This window comes from Petromyzon marinus (assembly GCF_048934315.1).
Source record: "Petromyzon marinus isolate PM22_M1 ecotype Great Lakes invasive population chromosome 80 unlocalized genomic scaffold, UKy_Petmar_22M1.pri1.0 chr80_unloc.1, whole genome shotgun sequence".
NCBI lineage: Eukaryota > Metazoa > Chordata > Hyperoartia > Petromyzontiformes > Petromyzontidae > Petromyzon > Petromyzon marinus.
In genome coordinates this window covers 693,188-710,687 of record NW_027422629.1, presented here as the reverse complement: position 1 = coordinate 710,687, position 17,500 = coordinate 693,188, and the positions used below count along the sequence as shown (strand labels likewise).

At 48.8% G+C, this 17,500-nt stretch overlaps 1 protein-coding gene across 1 annotated transcript in view; it reads left to right on the top strand.

The window, feature by feature from the left end:
• The window catches only part of LOC142908324 (NADH dehydrogenase [ubiquinone] iron-sulfur protein 2, mitochondrial-like), a 31,054-nt gene that overhangs the window by 3,368 nt on the left and 10,186 nt on the right, over positions 1 to 17,500 (top strand). The window contains exons 2-4 of the mRNA XM_076058871.1: positions 1,149 to 1,214; positions 2,770 to 2,865; positions 6,281 to 6,364. Of these exons, the coding sequence (XP_075914986.1) occupies positions 1,149 to 1,214; positions 2,770 to 2,865; positions 6,281 to 6,364 (246 nt within the window). The remainder of the gene's footprint in view (positions 1 to 1,148; positions 1,215 to 2,769; positions 2,866 to 6,280; positions 6,365 to 17,500) is intronic.

The window sequence follows — 17,500 nt, the reverse complement described above, 5'->3', positions numbered from 1 at the left end:
ACCAACGCCATCACCACCACCATCACCACCGCCATCACCACCGCCACCACCATCATCATCGCCACCGTCACCACCATCACCGCTACTACCACCGCCATCATCACCGCTACCACCACCACCGCCATCATCACCACCACCATCATTACCGCCATCACCGGCACCACCGCTTCCACCACCACCATCATCATCACCACCACCGCCATCATCACCACCACAATGGGAATGTCTTTTTTATCCCCCCGTGTCTCCCCCCGTGTCTCCCCCCGTGTCTCCCCCCCCGTGTCTCTCTCCCCGTGTCTCCCCCCCCGTGTCTCTCTCCCCGTGTCTCTCTCCCCGTGTCTCCCCCTGTGTCTCCCCCCATGTCTCCCCCCCGTGTCTCCCCCGTGTCTCTCCCCACGTCTCCCCTCCCCCCTGTGTCTCTCTCCCCGTGTCTCTCCCCCCCGTGTCTCCCCCCCCCGTGTCTCCCCCCCCCCGTGTCTCACCCCCCCCGTGTCTCTCCCCGTGTCTCTCTCCCCGTGTCTCTCCCCCCGTGTCTCTCTCCCCGTGTCTCTCCCCCCGTGTCTCCCCCCCCGTGTCTCCCCCCGTGTCTCCCCCCGTGTCTCCCCCCGTGTCTCCCCCCGTGTCTCTCCCCCCCGTGTCTCCCCCCCCCCCGTGTCTCTCCCCCCCGTGTCTTCCCCCCTCCCCCCCGTGTCTCACCCCCCCCGTGTCTCCCCCCGTGTCTCTCTCCCCGTGTCTCTCTCCCCGTGTCTCCCCCCCCGTGTCTCTCCCCCGTGTCTCCCCCCCGTGTCTCCCCCCCGTGTCTCCCCCCGTGTCTCCCCCCGTGTCTCATCCCCCCCCGTGTCTCCCCCCCCCCGTGTCTCCCCCCCGTGTCTCCCCCCGTGTCTCATCCCCCCCCCCGTGTCTCCCCCCGTCTCCCCCCCCCCCGTGTCTCCCCCCGTGTCTCTCCCCCGTGTCTCTCTCCCCGTGTCTCTCCCCCCCGTGTCTCTCTCCCCGTGTCTTTGTCGTTGTTGCTGTTGCAACGTACGGAGCCCGTGCCCCTCCGCTGGACCTGTGTGAGATATGAAAGAGCTTCATGGCTCTTCGGATTCCTCCTCCTCCTGCTGCTGCAGTCTAAATCCTCTGATTGTGATTCTGACCACCGCCCGCAGATGCCCACGGGCGAGATCAAGGTGGACGATGCCAAAGTCTCCCCACCAAAGCGGTCGGAGATGAAGGTAACGTGGGTGGGTGGGTTAGTGGGTGGGTGGGTGGGTTGGTGAGTGGGTGGGTTAGTGGGTGGGTGGGTTAGTGGGTGGGTGGGTGGGTTAGTGGGTGGGTGGGTGAGTGGGTGGGTTAGTGGGTGGGTTAGTGGGTGGGTGGGTGGGTTAGTGGGTGGGTTAGTGGGTGGGTTAGTGGGTGGGTGGTATAGTGGGTGGGTGGGTTAGTGAGTGGGTGGGTGGGATAGTGGGTGGGTTAGCGGGTGAGTGGGTGAGTGAGTGGGTGGGTGGGTGGGTTAGTGGGTGGGTGGGTTAGTGGGTGAGTGGGTGGGTGAGTGGGTGGGTTAGTGAGTGGGTGGGTTAGTGAGTGAGTGGGTGGGTGAGTGAGTGAGTGAGTCATTGAGTGAGTGGGTGAGTGGGTGGGTGGGTGGGTGAGTGAATGAGTGAGTGAATGAGTGGGTGGGTGGGTGGGTTAGTGGGTGGGTGGGTTAGTGGGTGGGTGGGGACGTGGCCTGGTTGAGTGGGTGGGTGGGCCAATTAGTGGATGGGTGGGTTAGTGGGTGGGTTAGTGGGTGGGTTTGTTAGTGGGTGGGTGGGTTGAGTGGGTGAGTGAGTGGGTTGGGTGAGTGGGTGGGTTGAGTGGGTTAGTGGGTGGGTTGGTTAGTGGGTGGGTGGGTGGGTTGAGTGGGTGGGAGAGTTGGTGGGTGGGTGAGTGTGTGAGTGAGTGGGTGGGTGGGTGAGTGAGTGAGTGGTTGGGTGAGTGAGTGGGTGAGTGGGTGAGTGAGTGAGTGGGTGAGTGGGTGAGTGAGTGAGTGAGTGGGTGAGTGGGTGAGTGAGTGAGTGAGTGGGTGAGTGGGTGGGTGAGTGGGTGGGTGAGTGAGTGGTTGGGTGAGTGAGTGAGTGGGTGAGTGAGTGGGTGAGTGAGTGAGTGGGTGAGTGAGTGAGTAAGTGAGTGGGTGAGTGAGTGAGTGAGTGGGTGGGTGAGTGAGTGGGTGAGTGAGTGAGTGAGTGGGTGGGTGAGTGAGTGGGTGGGTGAGTGAGTGAGTGAGTAGGTGGGTGAGTTAGTGAGTGGGTGAGTGAGTGTGTGAGTGGTGAGTGGTTGGGTGAGTGTGTGAGTGAGTGGGTGAGTGAGTGGGTGAGTGGGTGAGTAAGTGAGTGAGTGGGTGAGTGGTTGGTTGGGTGAGTGAGTGAGTAAGTGGGTGGGTGAGTGAGTAAGTGGGTGGGTGAGTGAGTAAGTGGGTGGGTGAGTGGGTGAGTGAGTGAGTGGGTGAGTGAGTGAGTGAGTAAGTGGGTGGGTGAGTGAGTGAGTGAGTCGGTGAGGTTCACCGCAGCTCCCAGGGCGAGGCCTAGGATGACTGTTCAGTCCACCGCTGTCCACCGCTGTCCACCGCTGTTTGGCGTTGACCGTGAGCCGGGATCCACACGGCGCTCGTGCCAGGCTGGGTTCACGTCAAGGGGGCGTCTGTGCCGGGTTTTGGCGATTGTGACGCTGACCTCCGTGACACCCCCCCCCTCCACCCCCCCCCCCCTCCTCCCCCCCCCACTCTTCCCCCCACCTCCCCCCCCACCACAGACGTCAATGGAGGCGCTGATCCACCACTTCAAGCTGTACACGGAGGGCTACCAGGTGCCCCCAGGGGCCACCTACACAGCCATCGAGGCTCCAAAGGTTCGGTCACTCGGCCAGATACCGGGTTACCTTATAGCTGGTTACCATAGCTGGTTACCTTGTAGCTGGTTACCTTGTAGCTGGTTACCTTATAGCGGGTTACCTTGTAGCTGGTTACCTTGTAGCTGGTTACCTTGTAGCTGGTTACCTTGTAGCTGGTTACCTTATAGCTGGTTACCTTGTAGCTGGTTAGCTTATAGCTGGTTACCTTATAGCTGGTTACCTTATAGCTGGTTACCTTGTAGCTGGTTACCTTATAGCTGGTTACCTTATAGCTGGTACCTTGTAGCTGGTTACCTTATACCTGGTTACCTTGTAGCTGGTTACCTTATAGCTGGTTACCTTATAGCTGGTTACCTTATAGCTGGTTACCTTGTAGCTGGTTACCTTATAGCTGGTTACCTTATAGCTGGTTACCTTATAGCTGGTTACCTTATAGCTGGTTACCTTATAGCTGGTTACCTTGTAGCGGGTTACCTTGTAGCTGGTTACCTTGTAGCTGGTTACCTTGTAGCTGGTTACCTTGTAGCTGGTTACCTTATAGCTGGTTACCTTGTAGCTGGTTACCTTGTAGCTGGTTACCTTGTAGCTGGTTACCTTATAGCTGGTTACCTTATAGCTGGTTACCTTATAGCTGGTTACCTTATAGCTGGTTACCTTATAGCTGGTTACCTTATAGCTGGTTACCTTATAGCTGGTTACCTTATAGCTGGTTACCTTATAGCTGGTTACCTTATAGCTGGTTACCTTATAGCTGGTTACCTTATACCTGGTTACCTTATAGCTGGTTACCTTATACCTGGTTACCTTATAGCTGGTTATCTTATAGCTGGTTACCTTATAGCTGGTTACCTTATAGCTGGTTATCTTATAGCTGGTTACCTTATAGCTGGTTACCTTGTAGCTGGTTACCTTGTAGCTGGTTACCTTATAGCTGGTTACCTTATAGCTGGTTACCTTATACCTGGTTACCTTATACCTGGTTACCTTGTAGCTGGTTACCTTATAGCTGGTTACCTTGTAGCTGGTTACCTTGTAGCTGGTCACCTTATAGCTGGTTACCTTATACCTGGTTACCTTATAGCTGGTTACCTTATAGCTGGTTACCTCATAGCTGGTCACCTTATAGCTGGTTACCTTGTAGCTGGTTACCTTATAGCTGGTTACCTTATACCTGGTTACCTTGTAGCTGGTTACCTTATAGCTGGTTACCTTGTAGCTGGTTACCTTATAGCTGGTTACCTTATAGCTGGTTACCTTATACCTGGTTACCTTATACCTGGTTACCTTATAGCTGGTTAGCTTATAGCTGGTTACCTTATAGCTGGTTACCTTATAGCTGGTTACTTTATAGCTGGTTACCTTATAGCTGGTTATCAGATACCGGGTTACCTTATAGCTGGTTATCAGATACCTGGTTACCTTATAGCTGGTTACCTTATAGCTGGTTACCTTATAGCTGGTTACCTTATAGCTGGTTACCTTATAGCTGGTTACCTTATAGCTGGTTACCTTATACCTGGTTATCAGATTCCTGGTTATCAGATTCCTGGTTACCTTATAGCTGGTTACCTCATACCTGGTTACCTTATACCTGGTTACCTTATAGCTGGTTATCAGATACCTGGTTACCTTATACCTGGTTACCTTATACCTGGTTATCAGATTCCTGGTTACCTTATACCTGGTTACCAGATGCCTGGTTACCAGGTTCTCTGTGTAAGGTACTAGCTAATAGCACTTGCCCCTGCAGTCTGTTAGAGGCTACACGGGGGATCTTTGTCTGTGTCTGTGTGTGAGGTGCTAGCTAACAGCACTTGCCCCTGCAGTCTGTTAGAGGCTACACGGGGGATCTTTGTCTGTGTTTGTGTGTGAGGTGCTAGCTAACAGCACTTGCCCCTGCAGTCTGTTAGAGGCTACACGGGGGATCTTTGTCTGTGTCTGTGTGCAAGGTGCTAGCTAACAGCACTTGCCCCTGCAGTCTGTTAGAGGCTACACGGGGGATCTTTGTCTGTGTCTGTGTGCGAGGTGCTAGCTAACAGCACTTGCCCCTGCAGTCTGTTAGAGGCTACATGGGGGATCTTTGTCTGTGTCTGTGTGTGAGGTGCTAGCTAACAGCACTTGCCCCTGCAGCCTGTTAGAGGCTACACGGGGGATCTTTGTCTGTGTCTGTGTGTGAGGTGCTAGCTAACAGCACTTGCCCCTGCAGCCTGTTAGAGGCTACACAGGGGATCTTTGTCTGTGTCTGTGTGTGAGGTGCTAGCGATCAGCACTTGCCCCTGCAGTCTGTTAGAGGCTACACGGGGGATCTTTGTCTGTGTCTGTATGTGAGGTGCTAGCTGACAGCACTTGCCCCTACAGCCTGTCAGAGGCTACACGGGGGATCTTTGTCTGTGTCTGTGGGCGAGGTGCTAGCGATCAGCCCTTGCCCCTGCAGTATGTTACAGGCTACACGGGGGATCTGTGTCTGTGTGTGAGGTGCTAGCGATCAGCCCTTGCCCCTGCAGTATGTTACAGGCTACACGGGGGATCTTTGTCTGTGTCTGTGTGCGAGGTGCTAGCGATCAGCCCTTGCCCCTGCAGCCTGTTAGAGGCTACACGGGGGATCTGTGTCTGTGTGTGAGGTGCTAGCGATCAGCCCTTGCCCCTGCAGTATGTTACAGGCTACACGGGGGATCTTTGTCTGTGTCTGTGTGTGAGGTGCTAGCGATCAGCACTTGCCCCTGCAGTCTGTTAGAGGCTACACGGGGGTTCTTTGTCTGTGTCTGTGTGCGAGGTGCTAGCGATCAGCACTTGCCCCTGCAGTCTGTTAGAGGCTACACGGGGGTTCTTTGTCTGTGTGTGAGGTGCTAGCGATCAGCACTTGCCCCTGCAGTCTGTTAGAGGCTACACGGGGGTTCTTTGTCTGTGTGTGAGGTGCTAGCGATCAGCACTTGCCCCTGCAGTCTGTTACAGGCTACACGGGGGATCTGTGTCTGTGTGTGAGGTGCTAGCGATCAGCCCTTGCCCCTGCAGTCTGTTAGAGGCTACACGGGGGATCTTTGTCTGTGTCTGTGTGTGAGGTGCTAGCGATCAGCACTTGCCCCTGCAGTCTGTTAGAGGCTACACGGGGGTTCTTTGTCTGTGTGTGAGGTGCTAGCGATCAGCACTTGCCCCTGCAGTCTGTTAGAGGCTACACGGGGGTTCTTTGTCTGTGTGTGAGGTGCTAGCGATCAGCACTTGCCCCTGCAGTCTGTTACAGGCTACACGGGGGATCTGTGTCTGTGTGTGAGGTGCTAGCGATCAGCCCTTGCCCCTGCAGTCTGTTACAGGCTACACGGGGGATCTGTGTCTGTGTGTGAGGTGCTAGCGATCAGCCCTTGCCCCTGCAGTCTGTTAGAGGCTACACGGGGGATCTTTGTCTGTGTCTGTGTAGGGGGAGTTTGGGGTGTACCTGGTCTCGGATGGAAGCAGCCGCCCCTATCGCTGCAAGATCAAGGCTCCCGGCTTCGCCCACCTGGTGAGAGACTCGCCTGCGTTGGTGATCATCGGTGCAGCCCCCAATTCTGTCGAATCGAAATTTGTAATGTTACATCATTTGACGATAACAATACGTGCAAATACAACTGAACGACGTTTTTTTTTTGTATCTCACCGGGCAAAGGCCACTCTGAAGCATTCCGTTGTTGTATTTGCCGTCACCATCACCCGTCACGGCCCAATCAGTAAGAGGAGTTTGGTCACTTAAACAAACGGTGGCCTAACTAGTTAACTAGCTCAGCTGTAAACCAGTCACCATCACCATCACCCGTCACGGCCAATCAGTAAGAGGAGTTTAGTCACTTAAACTAACGGTGGCCTAACTAGTTAACTAGCTCAGCTCTAAACCAATCACCACCACCACCGTCACCAGACATGGCCAATCATTAAGAGGAGTTTAGTCACTTAAACAAACGGTGGCCTAACTAGTTAACTAGCTCAGTACTAAACCAGTCACCACCACCACCGTCACCAGACACGGCCAATCAGTAAGAGGAGTTTAGTCACTTAAACAAACGGTGGCCTAACTAGTTAACTAGCTCAGCTCTAAACCAGTCACCACCATCACCGTCACCCGTCACGGCCCAATCAGTAAGAGGAGTTTAGTCACTTAAACAAACGGTGGCCTGACTAGTTAACTAGCTCAGTACTAAACCAGTCACCACCACCGTCACCACCAGACACAGCCAAACAGTAAGAGGAGTTTAGTCACTTAAACAAACGGTGGCCTAACTAGTTAACTAGCTCAGCACTAAATTTCGATTTAAAGCTTTCGTGACTGCAATGATTCATCTTCTTTGGTTCTTTCGGTAAAGTCACGTAGAATGAGAATAAAATAATAAATTGATAAAATAAAATAACACAATAATATTCTCACGACGTTTCGGCCACAACACAAGCGGCCTTCATCAGGTGAAGGGGGCGAGACTGTCTGGTAGGACAGCGCTGGAGTGAGAGAGCCACGTTCAGATCACGGCTTTTAAGCTGTGTGAGAGGAACAAAGAGCCTTGACACAGGAATTAGCATAACATTTAGCATTGAAATGGCTGAATGATTAGCTTGTGACTGGTCACAGAAATAGCTATGTTAAAAGTTAAAGCATACACATCCGCAGAGGCACCCATTGTTAAAAGGAATTAGCATAGAATTTAGCATTGAAATAGCTAAGTTAAGGCATACACATCCGCAGAGGCACCCCTTGACAATGGGATTAGCATAGAATTTAGCATTGAAATGGCTGAGTGATTCGCTTGTAACTGCTACAGAAATAGCTACGTTGAAGTCAGAGCATACACATTCACCGAGGCACTTAGTACAAATCAAACAGGAGAATTTAGCATTGAAATAACTAGGCGAATTTAGCATTGAAATAACTGGGTGATTTGCTAGTGACTGGTCACAGAAATGACTACACATCTGAGCTATTCACAGTACTATATAGTGAACCAATAAAAACTAAAATATAAATTACCTTCATGTTATCAATAAACTCTATATTCTCCAATCAGCTAAGCTACCAACCATAAGTCGTTATATATCACAATGCTATATGGCGAAAAAATGGGTGGATTCTTACCCTCAAATTTCCGTACCACGGATAGCTATGGGCCCCGTTCAGACGGACGAGTTCGTCCATGGTCGGAACAGAGGAGGGGGAGAGAGACAGCTGCGAGGCCCTAGTATGCTCCATGTTGTAAACCATACCATTAACCGTGGTGTGAGAGGTATTAAGAGGCAATGCTGGCGAAAGAGCTGCGGTCTGAAGGACATCGTAAAATTACAATTAATTAAGAACAGAAATGATTTAACACATCTTTCCAGTGGTTACTAAGCCTGAATCCATCTTCTCGGTTGAAATTGTCTCTGTGCTTGTATATGTGAATGGCCTCATGAACGAATCTCTCATGGTAGCCGGTTGGTTTGCAAAGAACCTCCGTCTTGGAGAAGTCAATGTCATGTGAGCCCACTGAATTGTAACAGTGGTCTGCCACGGCAGAGGAGTTCGTCTTACCGTGTTTCAAGTCTGCTTTATGTTCGCGGATGCGGTCCGAGATATGTCTTTTGGTTTCTCCAATGTAGCTACTACCACAGAGGCACTTTAGTTTGTAAACGCCTGGGTACTGTATGTCTGGAAGAGCATCTTTTACAGATGGAACTAAATCACGGATTTTGTGTACTGTGTTGAATCGGACCTGGATCTTGTGTTTATTCAGGATTTTGGAGATCTTTTTAGTGACCCCTGCAATGTAGGGTAAGGTGATGGTTTTGAGTGGCTCCACAAGAGGATCCTTCTTCATGACTGGAGTGATGGCTTTGCGGATTGTGTAGTCGGAGTAGCCATTAGCCCTGAGAGCCTGGTGTACGTGCTTGAGTTCACTGGTAATGTGTTCCTGGTCGGAAATGCATTGGGCTCTATGGTATAGAGTCTTGATGAGGCAGTTCTTCTGGGATGGATGGTGGTGGGAATCCGGTTTCAAGTAAGCATCTGTATGGGTAGCTTTCCTGTAGACAGAGTGGCTCATTGAACCATCATGTCTCCTTTTAATTAAGACATCCAGAAAGGGTAGTTTGCCATCTTTTTCGACCTCCATGGTAAATCTGATGGCTGGGTGTATGGAATTGATGTGGTCGCGGAATTGGTCTAGAGCAGGCTGGCCATGTGGCCAGATGACAAAGGTGTCATCAACGTACCTCTTCCATAAGGTCGGGCGTAGAGTGGCAGTCTGGATGGCGTCAGTTTCAAATTTTTCCATGAATACGTTGGCTACAACCGGAGATAGGGGGGAGCCCATTGGGGTGCCCTCAGTTTGTTTGTAGAAAGTTCCATTCCAGGTGAAGTATGTGTTGGTTAAGCAATGTCTCACCAGGGGGGGTACATCAGTATGCAGTCCTTGATGAACCAGGTCTTCAATGATAGCGATGGTGTCAGGTACCGGGACTTTGGTGAACAAGGACACCACATCAAAACTGACAAGCAGGTCGTTTGGGGACAGGGAAATGTCTTTGATTGTCGATACCAGGTGAGTAGAATTTAGTACCGCAGAGGTGGTTTTTCCAGTGAAAGGTCGCAGTATATCAGCAAGAAAACGTGCCAGTTTGTAGGTGGGGGAGTTGATAGTAGAGACGATGGGACGAAGGGGTGTATCTTCTTTGTGTATCTTTGGAAGGCCATATAATCTTGGTGGTCTGGCAGCAGAGGGCTTCAACGAGAACTGTTTGATCTCATCAATTAATGCTGTTGAATCAGAGATAATTTTGTTCGTTTTGGTGACCAGGCTGTTGGTGGGATCTCTTTTTATTTTTGTATAGCTGCCATCGTTGAGTAGTTCTTGAATTTTGTTGTTATATTCTGTTTTGTCCATGATGACAGTGGCATTGCCCTTGTCGGCTGAGAGAACGACAATATCATCCCTCTTTTTTAATTGAGATAATTCAAAACGTTCGTTTCAGCCATTTCAATGCTAAATGTTATGCTAATTCCTGTGTCAAGGCTCTTTGTTCCTCTCACACAGCTTAAAAGCCGTGATCTGAACGTGGCTCTCTCACTCCAGCGCTGTCCTACCAGACAGTCTCGCCCCCTTCACCTGATGAAGGCCGCTTGTGTTGTGGCCGAAACGTCGTGAGAATATTATTGTGTTATTTTATTTTATCAATTTATTATTTTATTCTCATTCTACGTGACTTTACCGAAAGAACCAAAGAAGATGAATCATTGCAGTCACGAAAGCTTTAAATCGAAATTTAACCGCCTCTACGGGGAGGGATTCCACACATCCTTAAGATCATTCAACAGACTTCGGGATAAGAAGGCTCAACTAATCGAGTCTCTCACCTTTCTGAAGAGATGCCGCGACTCTAAGGTAATACCAACCGCATTTACACTAACCTCTGCTGTTGCAACTTCTCTCAATGCAAAACGAATTCTAGCTAGAACTAGCTTCGCTCTTATCTCGGAAAAAATCAGACTTACACGCACCGAACTCGATCAGTTAGACAAGACACTCTACAAATCACACTTAAAATTGACAGCAACAATGTCTACATCGGATTGGGAACATGTAGACAATATGACTACCTCTTCGGCTGCCACTATGTCGAACAAATGTAGGGACAATTTGATTTCCAAATTCAATCACCTCTCCAGCAAAAAATCGGATCCACACACCGAAAAGATAGACGTCAACAAAGTCGTAATTAATCGCAGTAACAGTTCCATTTCTGATGGTCTGAAATCCGTTTTAGCTAAAGGTCTAAACTTTGCTGTCACACCGAGACACTTACCGGTTAATGATATCATTGCCCATGTTGACGTTGCACTCAAGGGCTTGAGTCACATCTCTGCAGACGTAGCAAGATCTGAAATCGCTGCAACCCTCAAAAACGCTAAGTTGCCACCCAGCAACATCAGCAAAGACGAACGTTTTGAATTATCTCAATTAAAAAAGAGGGATGATATTGTCGTTCTCTCAGCCGACAAAGGCAATGCCACTGTCATCATGGACAAAACAGAATATAACAACAAAATTCAAGAACTACTCAACGATGGCAGCTATACAAAAATAAAAAGAGATCCCACCAACAGCCTGGTCACCAAAACGAACAAAATTATCTCTGATTCAACAGCATTAATTGATGAGATCAAACAGTTCTCGTTGAAACCCTCTGCTGCCAGACCACCAAGATTATATGGCCTTCCAAAGATACACAAAGAAGATACACCCCTTCGTCCCATCGTCTCTACTATCAACTCCCCCACCTACAAACTGGCACGTTTTCTTGCTGATATACTGCGACCTTTCACTGGAAAAACCACCTCTGCGGTACTAAATTCTACTCACCTGGTATCGACAATCAAAGACATTTCCCTGTCCCCAAACGACCTGCTTGTCAGTTTTGATGTGGTGTCCTTGTTCACCAAAGTCCCGGTACCTGACACCATCGCTATCATTGAAGACCTGGTTCATCAAGGACTGCATACTGATGTACCCCCCCTGGTGAGACATTGCTTAACCAACACATACTTCACCTGGAATGGAACTTTCTACAAACAAACTGAGGGCACCCCAATGGGCTCCCCCCTATCTCCGGTTGTAGCCAACGTATTCATGGAAAAATTTGAAACTGACGCCATCCAGACTGCCACTCTACGCCCGACCTTATGGAAGAGGTACGTTGATGACACCTTTGTCATCTGGCCACATGGCCAGCCTGCTCTAGACCAATTCCGCGACCACATCAATTCCATACACCCAGCCATCAGATTTACCATGGAGGTCGAAAAAGATGGCAAACTACCCTTTCTGGATGTCTTAATTAAAAGGAGACATGATGGTTCAATGAGCCACTCTGTCTACAGGAAAGCTACCCATACAGATGCTTACTTGAAACCGGATTCCCACCACCATCCATCCCAGAAGAACTGCCTCATCAAGACTCTATACCATAGAGCCCAATGCATTTCCGACCAGGAACACATTACCAGTGAACTCAAGCACGTACACCAGGCTCTCAGGGCTAATGGCTACTCCGACTACACAATCCGCAAAGCCATCACTCCAGTCATGAAGAAGGATCCTCTTGTGGAGCCACTCAAAACCATCACCTTACCCTACATTGCAGGGGTCACTAAAAAGATCTCCAAAATCCTGAATAAACACAAGATCCAGGTCCGATTCAACACAGTACACAAAATCCGTGATTTAGTTCCATCTGTAAAAGATGCTCTTCCAGACATACAGTACCCAGGCGTTTACAAACTAAAGTGCCTCTGTGGTAGTAGCTACATTGGAGAAACCAAAAGACATATCTCGGACCGCATCCGCGAACATAAAGCAGACTTGAAACACGGTAAGACGAACTCCTCTGCCGTGGCAGACCACTATTACAATTCAGTGGGCTCACATGACATTGACTTCTCCAAGACGGAGGTTCTTTGCAAACCAACCGGCTACCATGAGAGATTCGTTCATGAGGCCATTCACATATACAAGCACAGAGACAATTTCAACCGAGAAGATGGATTCAGGCTTAGTAACCACTGGAAAGATGTGTTAAATCATTTCTGTTCTTAATTAATTGTAATTTTACGATGTCCTTCAGACCGCAGCTCTTTCGCCAGCATTGCCTCTTAATACCTCTCACACCACGGTTAATGGTATGGTTTACAACATGGAGCATACTAGGGCCTCGCAGCTGTCTCTCTCCCCCTCCTCTGTTCCGACCATGGACGAACTCGTCCGTCTGAACGGGGCCCATAGCTATCCGTGGTACGGAAATTTGAGGGTAAGAATCCACCCATTTTTTCGCCATATAGCATTGTGATATATAACGACTTATGGTTGGTAGCTTAGCTGATTGGAGAATATAGAGTTTATTGATAACATGAAGGTAATTTATATTTTAGTTTTTATTGGTTCACTATATAGTACTGTGAATAGCTCAGATGTGTAGTCATTTCTGTGACCAGTCACTAGCAAATCACCCAGTTATTTCAATGCTAAATTCGCCTAGTTATTTCAATGCTAAATTCTCCTGTTTGATTTGTACTAAGTGCCTCGGTGAATGTGTATGCTCTGACTTCAACGTAGCTATTTCTGTAGCAGTTACAAGCGAATCACTCAGCCATTTCAATGCTAAATTCTATGCTAATCCCATTGTCAAGGGGTGCCTCTGCGGATGTGTATGCCTTAACTTAGCTATTTCAATGCTAAATTCTATGCTAATTCCTTTTAACAATGGGTGCCTCTGCGGATGTGTATGCTTTAACTTTTAACATAGCTATTTCTGTGACCAGTCACAAGCTAATCATTCAGCCATTTCAATGCTAAATGTTATGCTAATTCCTGTGTCAAGGCTCTTTGTTCCTCTCACACAGCTTAAAAGCCGTGATCTGAACGTGGCTCTCTCACTCCAGCGCTGTCCTACCAGACAGTCTCGCCCCCTTCACCTGATGAAGGCCGCTTGTGTTGTGGCCGAAACGTCGTGAGAATATTATTGTGTTATTTTATTTTATCAATTTATTATTTTATTCTCATTCTACGTGACTTTACCGAAAGAACCAAAGAAGATAGCTCAGCACTAAACCAGTCACGACCACCGTCACCAGACACGGCCAATCAGTAAGAGGAGTTTAGTCACTTAAACAAACGGTGGCCTAACTAGTTAACTAGCTCAGCACTAAACCAGCCACCACCACCGCCACCTTCACCAAACACGGCCAATCAGTAAGAGGAGTTTAGTCACTTAAACAAACGGTGGCCTAACTAGTTAACTAGCTCAGCTCTAAACCAGTCATCACCACCGTCACCAGACACGGCCAATCAGTAAGAGGAGTTTAGTCACTTAAACAAACGGTGGCCTAACTAGTTAACTAGCTCAGCACTAAACCAGTCACGACCACCATCACCACCCGTCCCGGCCAATCAGTAAGAGGAGTTTAGTCACTTAAACAAACGGTGGCCTAACTAGTTAACTAGCTCAGCACTAAACCAGTCATCACCACCGTCACCACCAGACACGGCCAATCAGTAAGAGGAGTTTAGTCACTTAAACAAACGGTGGCCTAACTAGTTAACTAGCTCAGTACTAAACCAGTCACCACCACCGTCACCATCACCCGTCACGGCCAATCAGTAAGAGGAGTTTAGTCACTTAAACAAACGGTGGCCTAACTAGTTAACTAGCTCAGCACTAAACCAGTCACCACCACCACCGTCACCAGACACGGCCAATCAGTAAGAGGAGTTTAGTCACTTAAACAAACGGTGGCCTAACTAGTTAACTAGCTCAGTACTAAACCAGTCACCACCACCACCGTCACCAGACACGGCCAATCAGTAAGAGGAGTTTAGTCACTTAAACAAACGGTGGCCTAACTAGTTAACTAGCTCAGTACTAAACCAGTCACCACCACCACCGTCACCAGACACGGCCAATCAGTAAGAGGAGTTTAGTCACTTAAACAAACCGTGGACTGACTAGTTAACTAGCTCAGTACTATACCAGTCACCACCACCGTCACCACCCGACACGGCCAATCAGTAAGAGGAGTTTAGTCACTTAAACAAACGGTGGCCTAACTAGTTAACTAGCTCAGCACTAAACTAGTCACCACCACCGTGACCACCCGACACGGCCAATCAGTAAGAGGAGTTTAGTCACTTAAACAAACGGTGGCCTAACTAGTTAACTAGCTCAGCACTAAACCAGTCAACACCACCGTCACCATCACTCGTCACGGCCAATCAGTAAGAGGAGTTTAGTCACTTAAACAAACGGTGGCCTAACTAGTTAACTAGCTCAGCACTAAACCAGTCACCACCACCACCACTGTCACCAGAAACGGCCAATCAGTAAGAGGAGTTTAGTCACTTAAACAAACGGCGGCCTGACTAGTTAACTAGCTCAGCTCTAAACCAGTCATCACCACCGTCACCCGGTCACGGCCAATCAGTAAGAGGAGTTTGGTCACTTAAACAAACGGTGGCCTAACTAGTTAACTAGCTCAGTACTAAACCAGTCACCACCACCGTCACCACCCGTCACGGCCAATCAGTAAGAGGAGTTTAGTCACTTAAACTAACGGTGGCCTAACTAGTTAACTAGCTCAGCACTTAACCAGTCATCACCACCGTCACCAGACACGGCCAATCAGTAAGAGGAGTTTAGTCACTTAAACTAACGGTGGCCTAACTAGTTAACTAGCTCAGTACTAAACCAGTCACCACAACCGTCACCACGTGACACGGCCAATCAGTAAGAGGAGTTTAGTCACTTAAACAAACGGTGGCCTAACTAGTTAACTAGCTCAGTACTAAACCAGTCACGACCACCGTCACCAGACACGGCCAATCAGTAAGAGGAGTTTAGTCACTTAAACAAACCGTGGCCTGACTAGTTAACTAGCTCAGCACTTAACCAATCACCACCACTGTCACCAGACACGGCCAATCAGTAAGAGGAGTTTAGTCACTTAAACAAACGGTGGCCTAACTAGTTAACTAGCTCAGCACTTAACCAGTCATCACCACGGTCACCAGACACAGCCAATCAGTAAGAGGAGTTTAGTCACTTAAACAAACGGTGGCCTAACTAGTTAACTAGCTCAGCACTTAACCAGTCACCACCACCGTCACCATCACTCGTCACGGCCAATCAGTAAGAGGAGTTTAGTCACTTAAACAAACGGTGGCCTAACTAGTTAACTAGCTCACCACTAAACCAGTCACCACCACCATCACCAGACACGGCCAATCAGTAAGAGGAGTTTAGTCACTTAAATTAACGGTGGCCTGACTAGTTAACTAGCTCAGCACTAAACCAGTCACCATCACCACCAGACACGGCCAATCAGTAAGAGGAGTTTAGTCACTTAAACAAACGGTGGCCTAACTAGTTAACTAGCTCAGCTCTAAACCAATCACCACCACCACCGTCACCAGACATGGCCAATCATTAAGAGGAGTTTAGTCACTTAAACAAACGGTGGCCTAACTAGTTAACTAGCTCAGCTCTAAACCAATCACCACCACCACCGTCACCAGACATGGCCAATCATTAAGAGGAGTTTAGTCACTTAAACAAACGGTGGCCTAACTAGTTAACTAGCTCAGCACTAAACCAGTCAACACCACCGTCACCATCACTCGTCACGGCCAATCAGTAAGAGGAGTTTAGTCACTTAAACAAACGGTGGCCTAACTAGTTAACTAGCTCAGCACTAAACCAGTCACCACCACCACCACTGTCACCAGAAACGGCCAATCAGTAAGAGGAGTTTAGTCACTTAAACAAACGGTGGACTGACTAGTTAACTAGCTCAGCTCTAAACCAGTCACCACCACCACCACTGTCACCAGAAACGGCCAATCAGTAAGAGGAGTTTAGTCACTTAAACAAACGGTGGCCTAACTAGTTAACTAGCTCAGTACTAAACCAGTCACGACGACCGTCACCACCAGACACGGCCAATCAGTAAGAGGAGTTTAGTCACTTAAACAAACGGTGGCCTAACTAGTTAACTAGCTCAGCACTTAACCGGTCACCACCACCGTCACCACCCGACACGGCCAATCAGTAAGAGGAGTTTAGTCACTTAAACAAACGGTGGCCTAACTAGTTAACTAGCTCAGCACTTAACCAGTCACCACCACCACCTTCACCAGACACGGCCAATCAGTAAGAGGAGTTTAGTCACTTAAACTAACGGTGGCCTAACTAGTTAACTAGCTCAGCACTAAACCAGTCACCACCACCACCGTCACCACCAGACACGGCCAATCAGTAAGAGGAGTTTAATCACTTAAACAAACGGTGGTCTAACTAGTTAACTAGCTCAGCTCTAAACCAGTCACCACCACCGTCACCACCCGACACGGCCAATCAGTAAGAGGAGTTTAGTCACTTAAACAAACGGTGGCCTAACTAGTTAACTAGCTCAGCACTAAACCAGTCAACACCACCGTCACCATCACTCGTCACGGCCAATCAGTAAGAGGAGTTTAGTCACTTAAACAAACGGTGGCCTAACTAGTTAACTAGCTCAGCACTAAACCAGTCACCACCACCACCACCACTGTCACCAGAAACGGCCAATCAGTAAGAGGAGTTTAGTCACTTAAACAAACGGTGGCCTAACTAGTTAACTAGCTCAACACTTAACCAGTCACCACCACCGTCACCATCACTCGTCACGGCCAATCAGTAAGAGGAGTTTACTCACTTAAACTAACGGTGGCCTAACTAGTTAACTAGCTCAGCACTAAACCAGTCACCACCACCTTCACCAAACATGGCCAATCAGTAAGAGGAGTTTAGTCACTTAAACAAACGGTGGACTGACTAGTTAACTAGCTCAGCTCTAAACCAGTCACCAGACATGGCCAATCAGTAAGAGGAGTTTAGTCACTTAAACAAACGGTGGCCTAACTAGTTAACTAGCTCAGTACTAAACCAGTCACCACCACCGTCACCAGACACGGCCAATCAGTAAGAGGAGTTTAGTCGCTTAAACAAACGGTGGACTGACTAGTTAACTAGCTCAGCACTAAACCAGTCACCACCACCACCACCACTGTCACCAGAAACGGCCAATCAGTAAGAGGAGTTTAGTCACTTA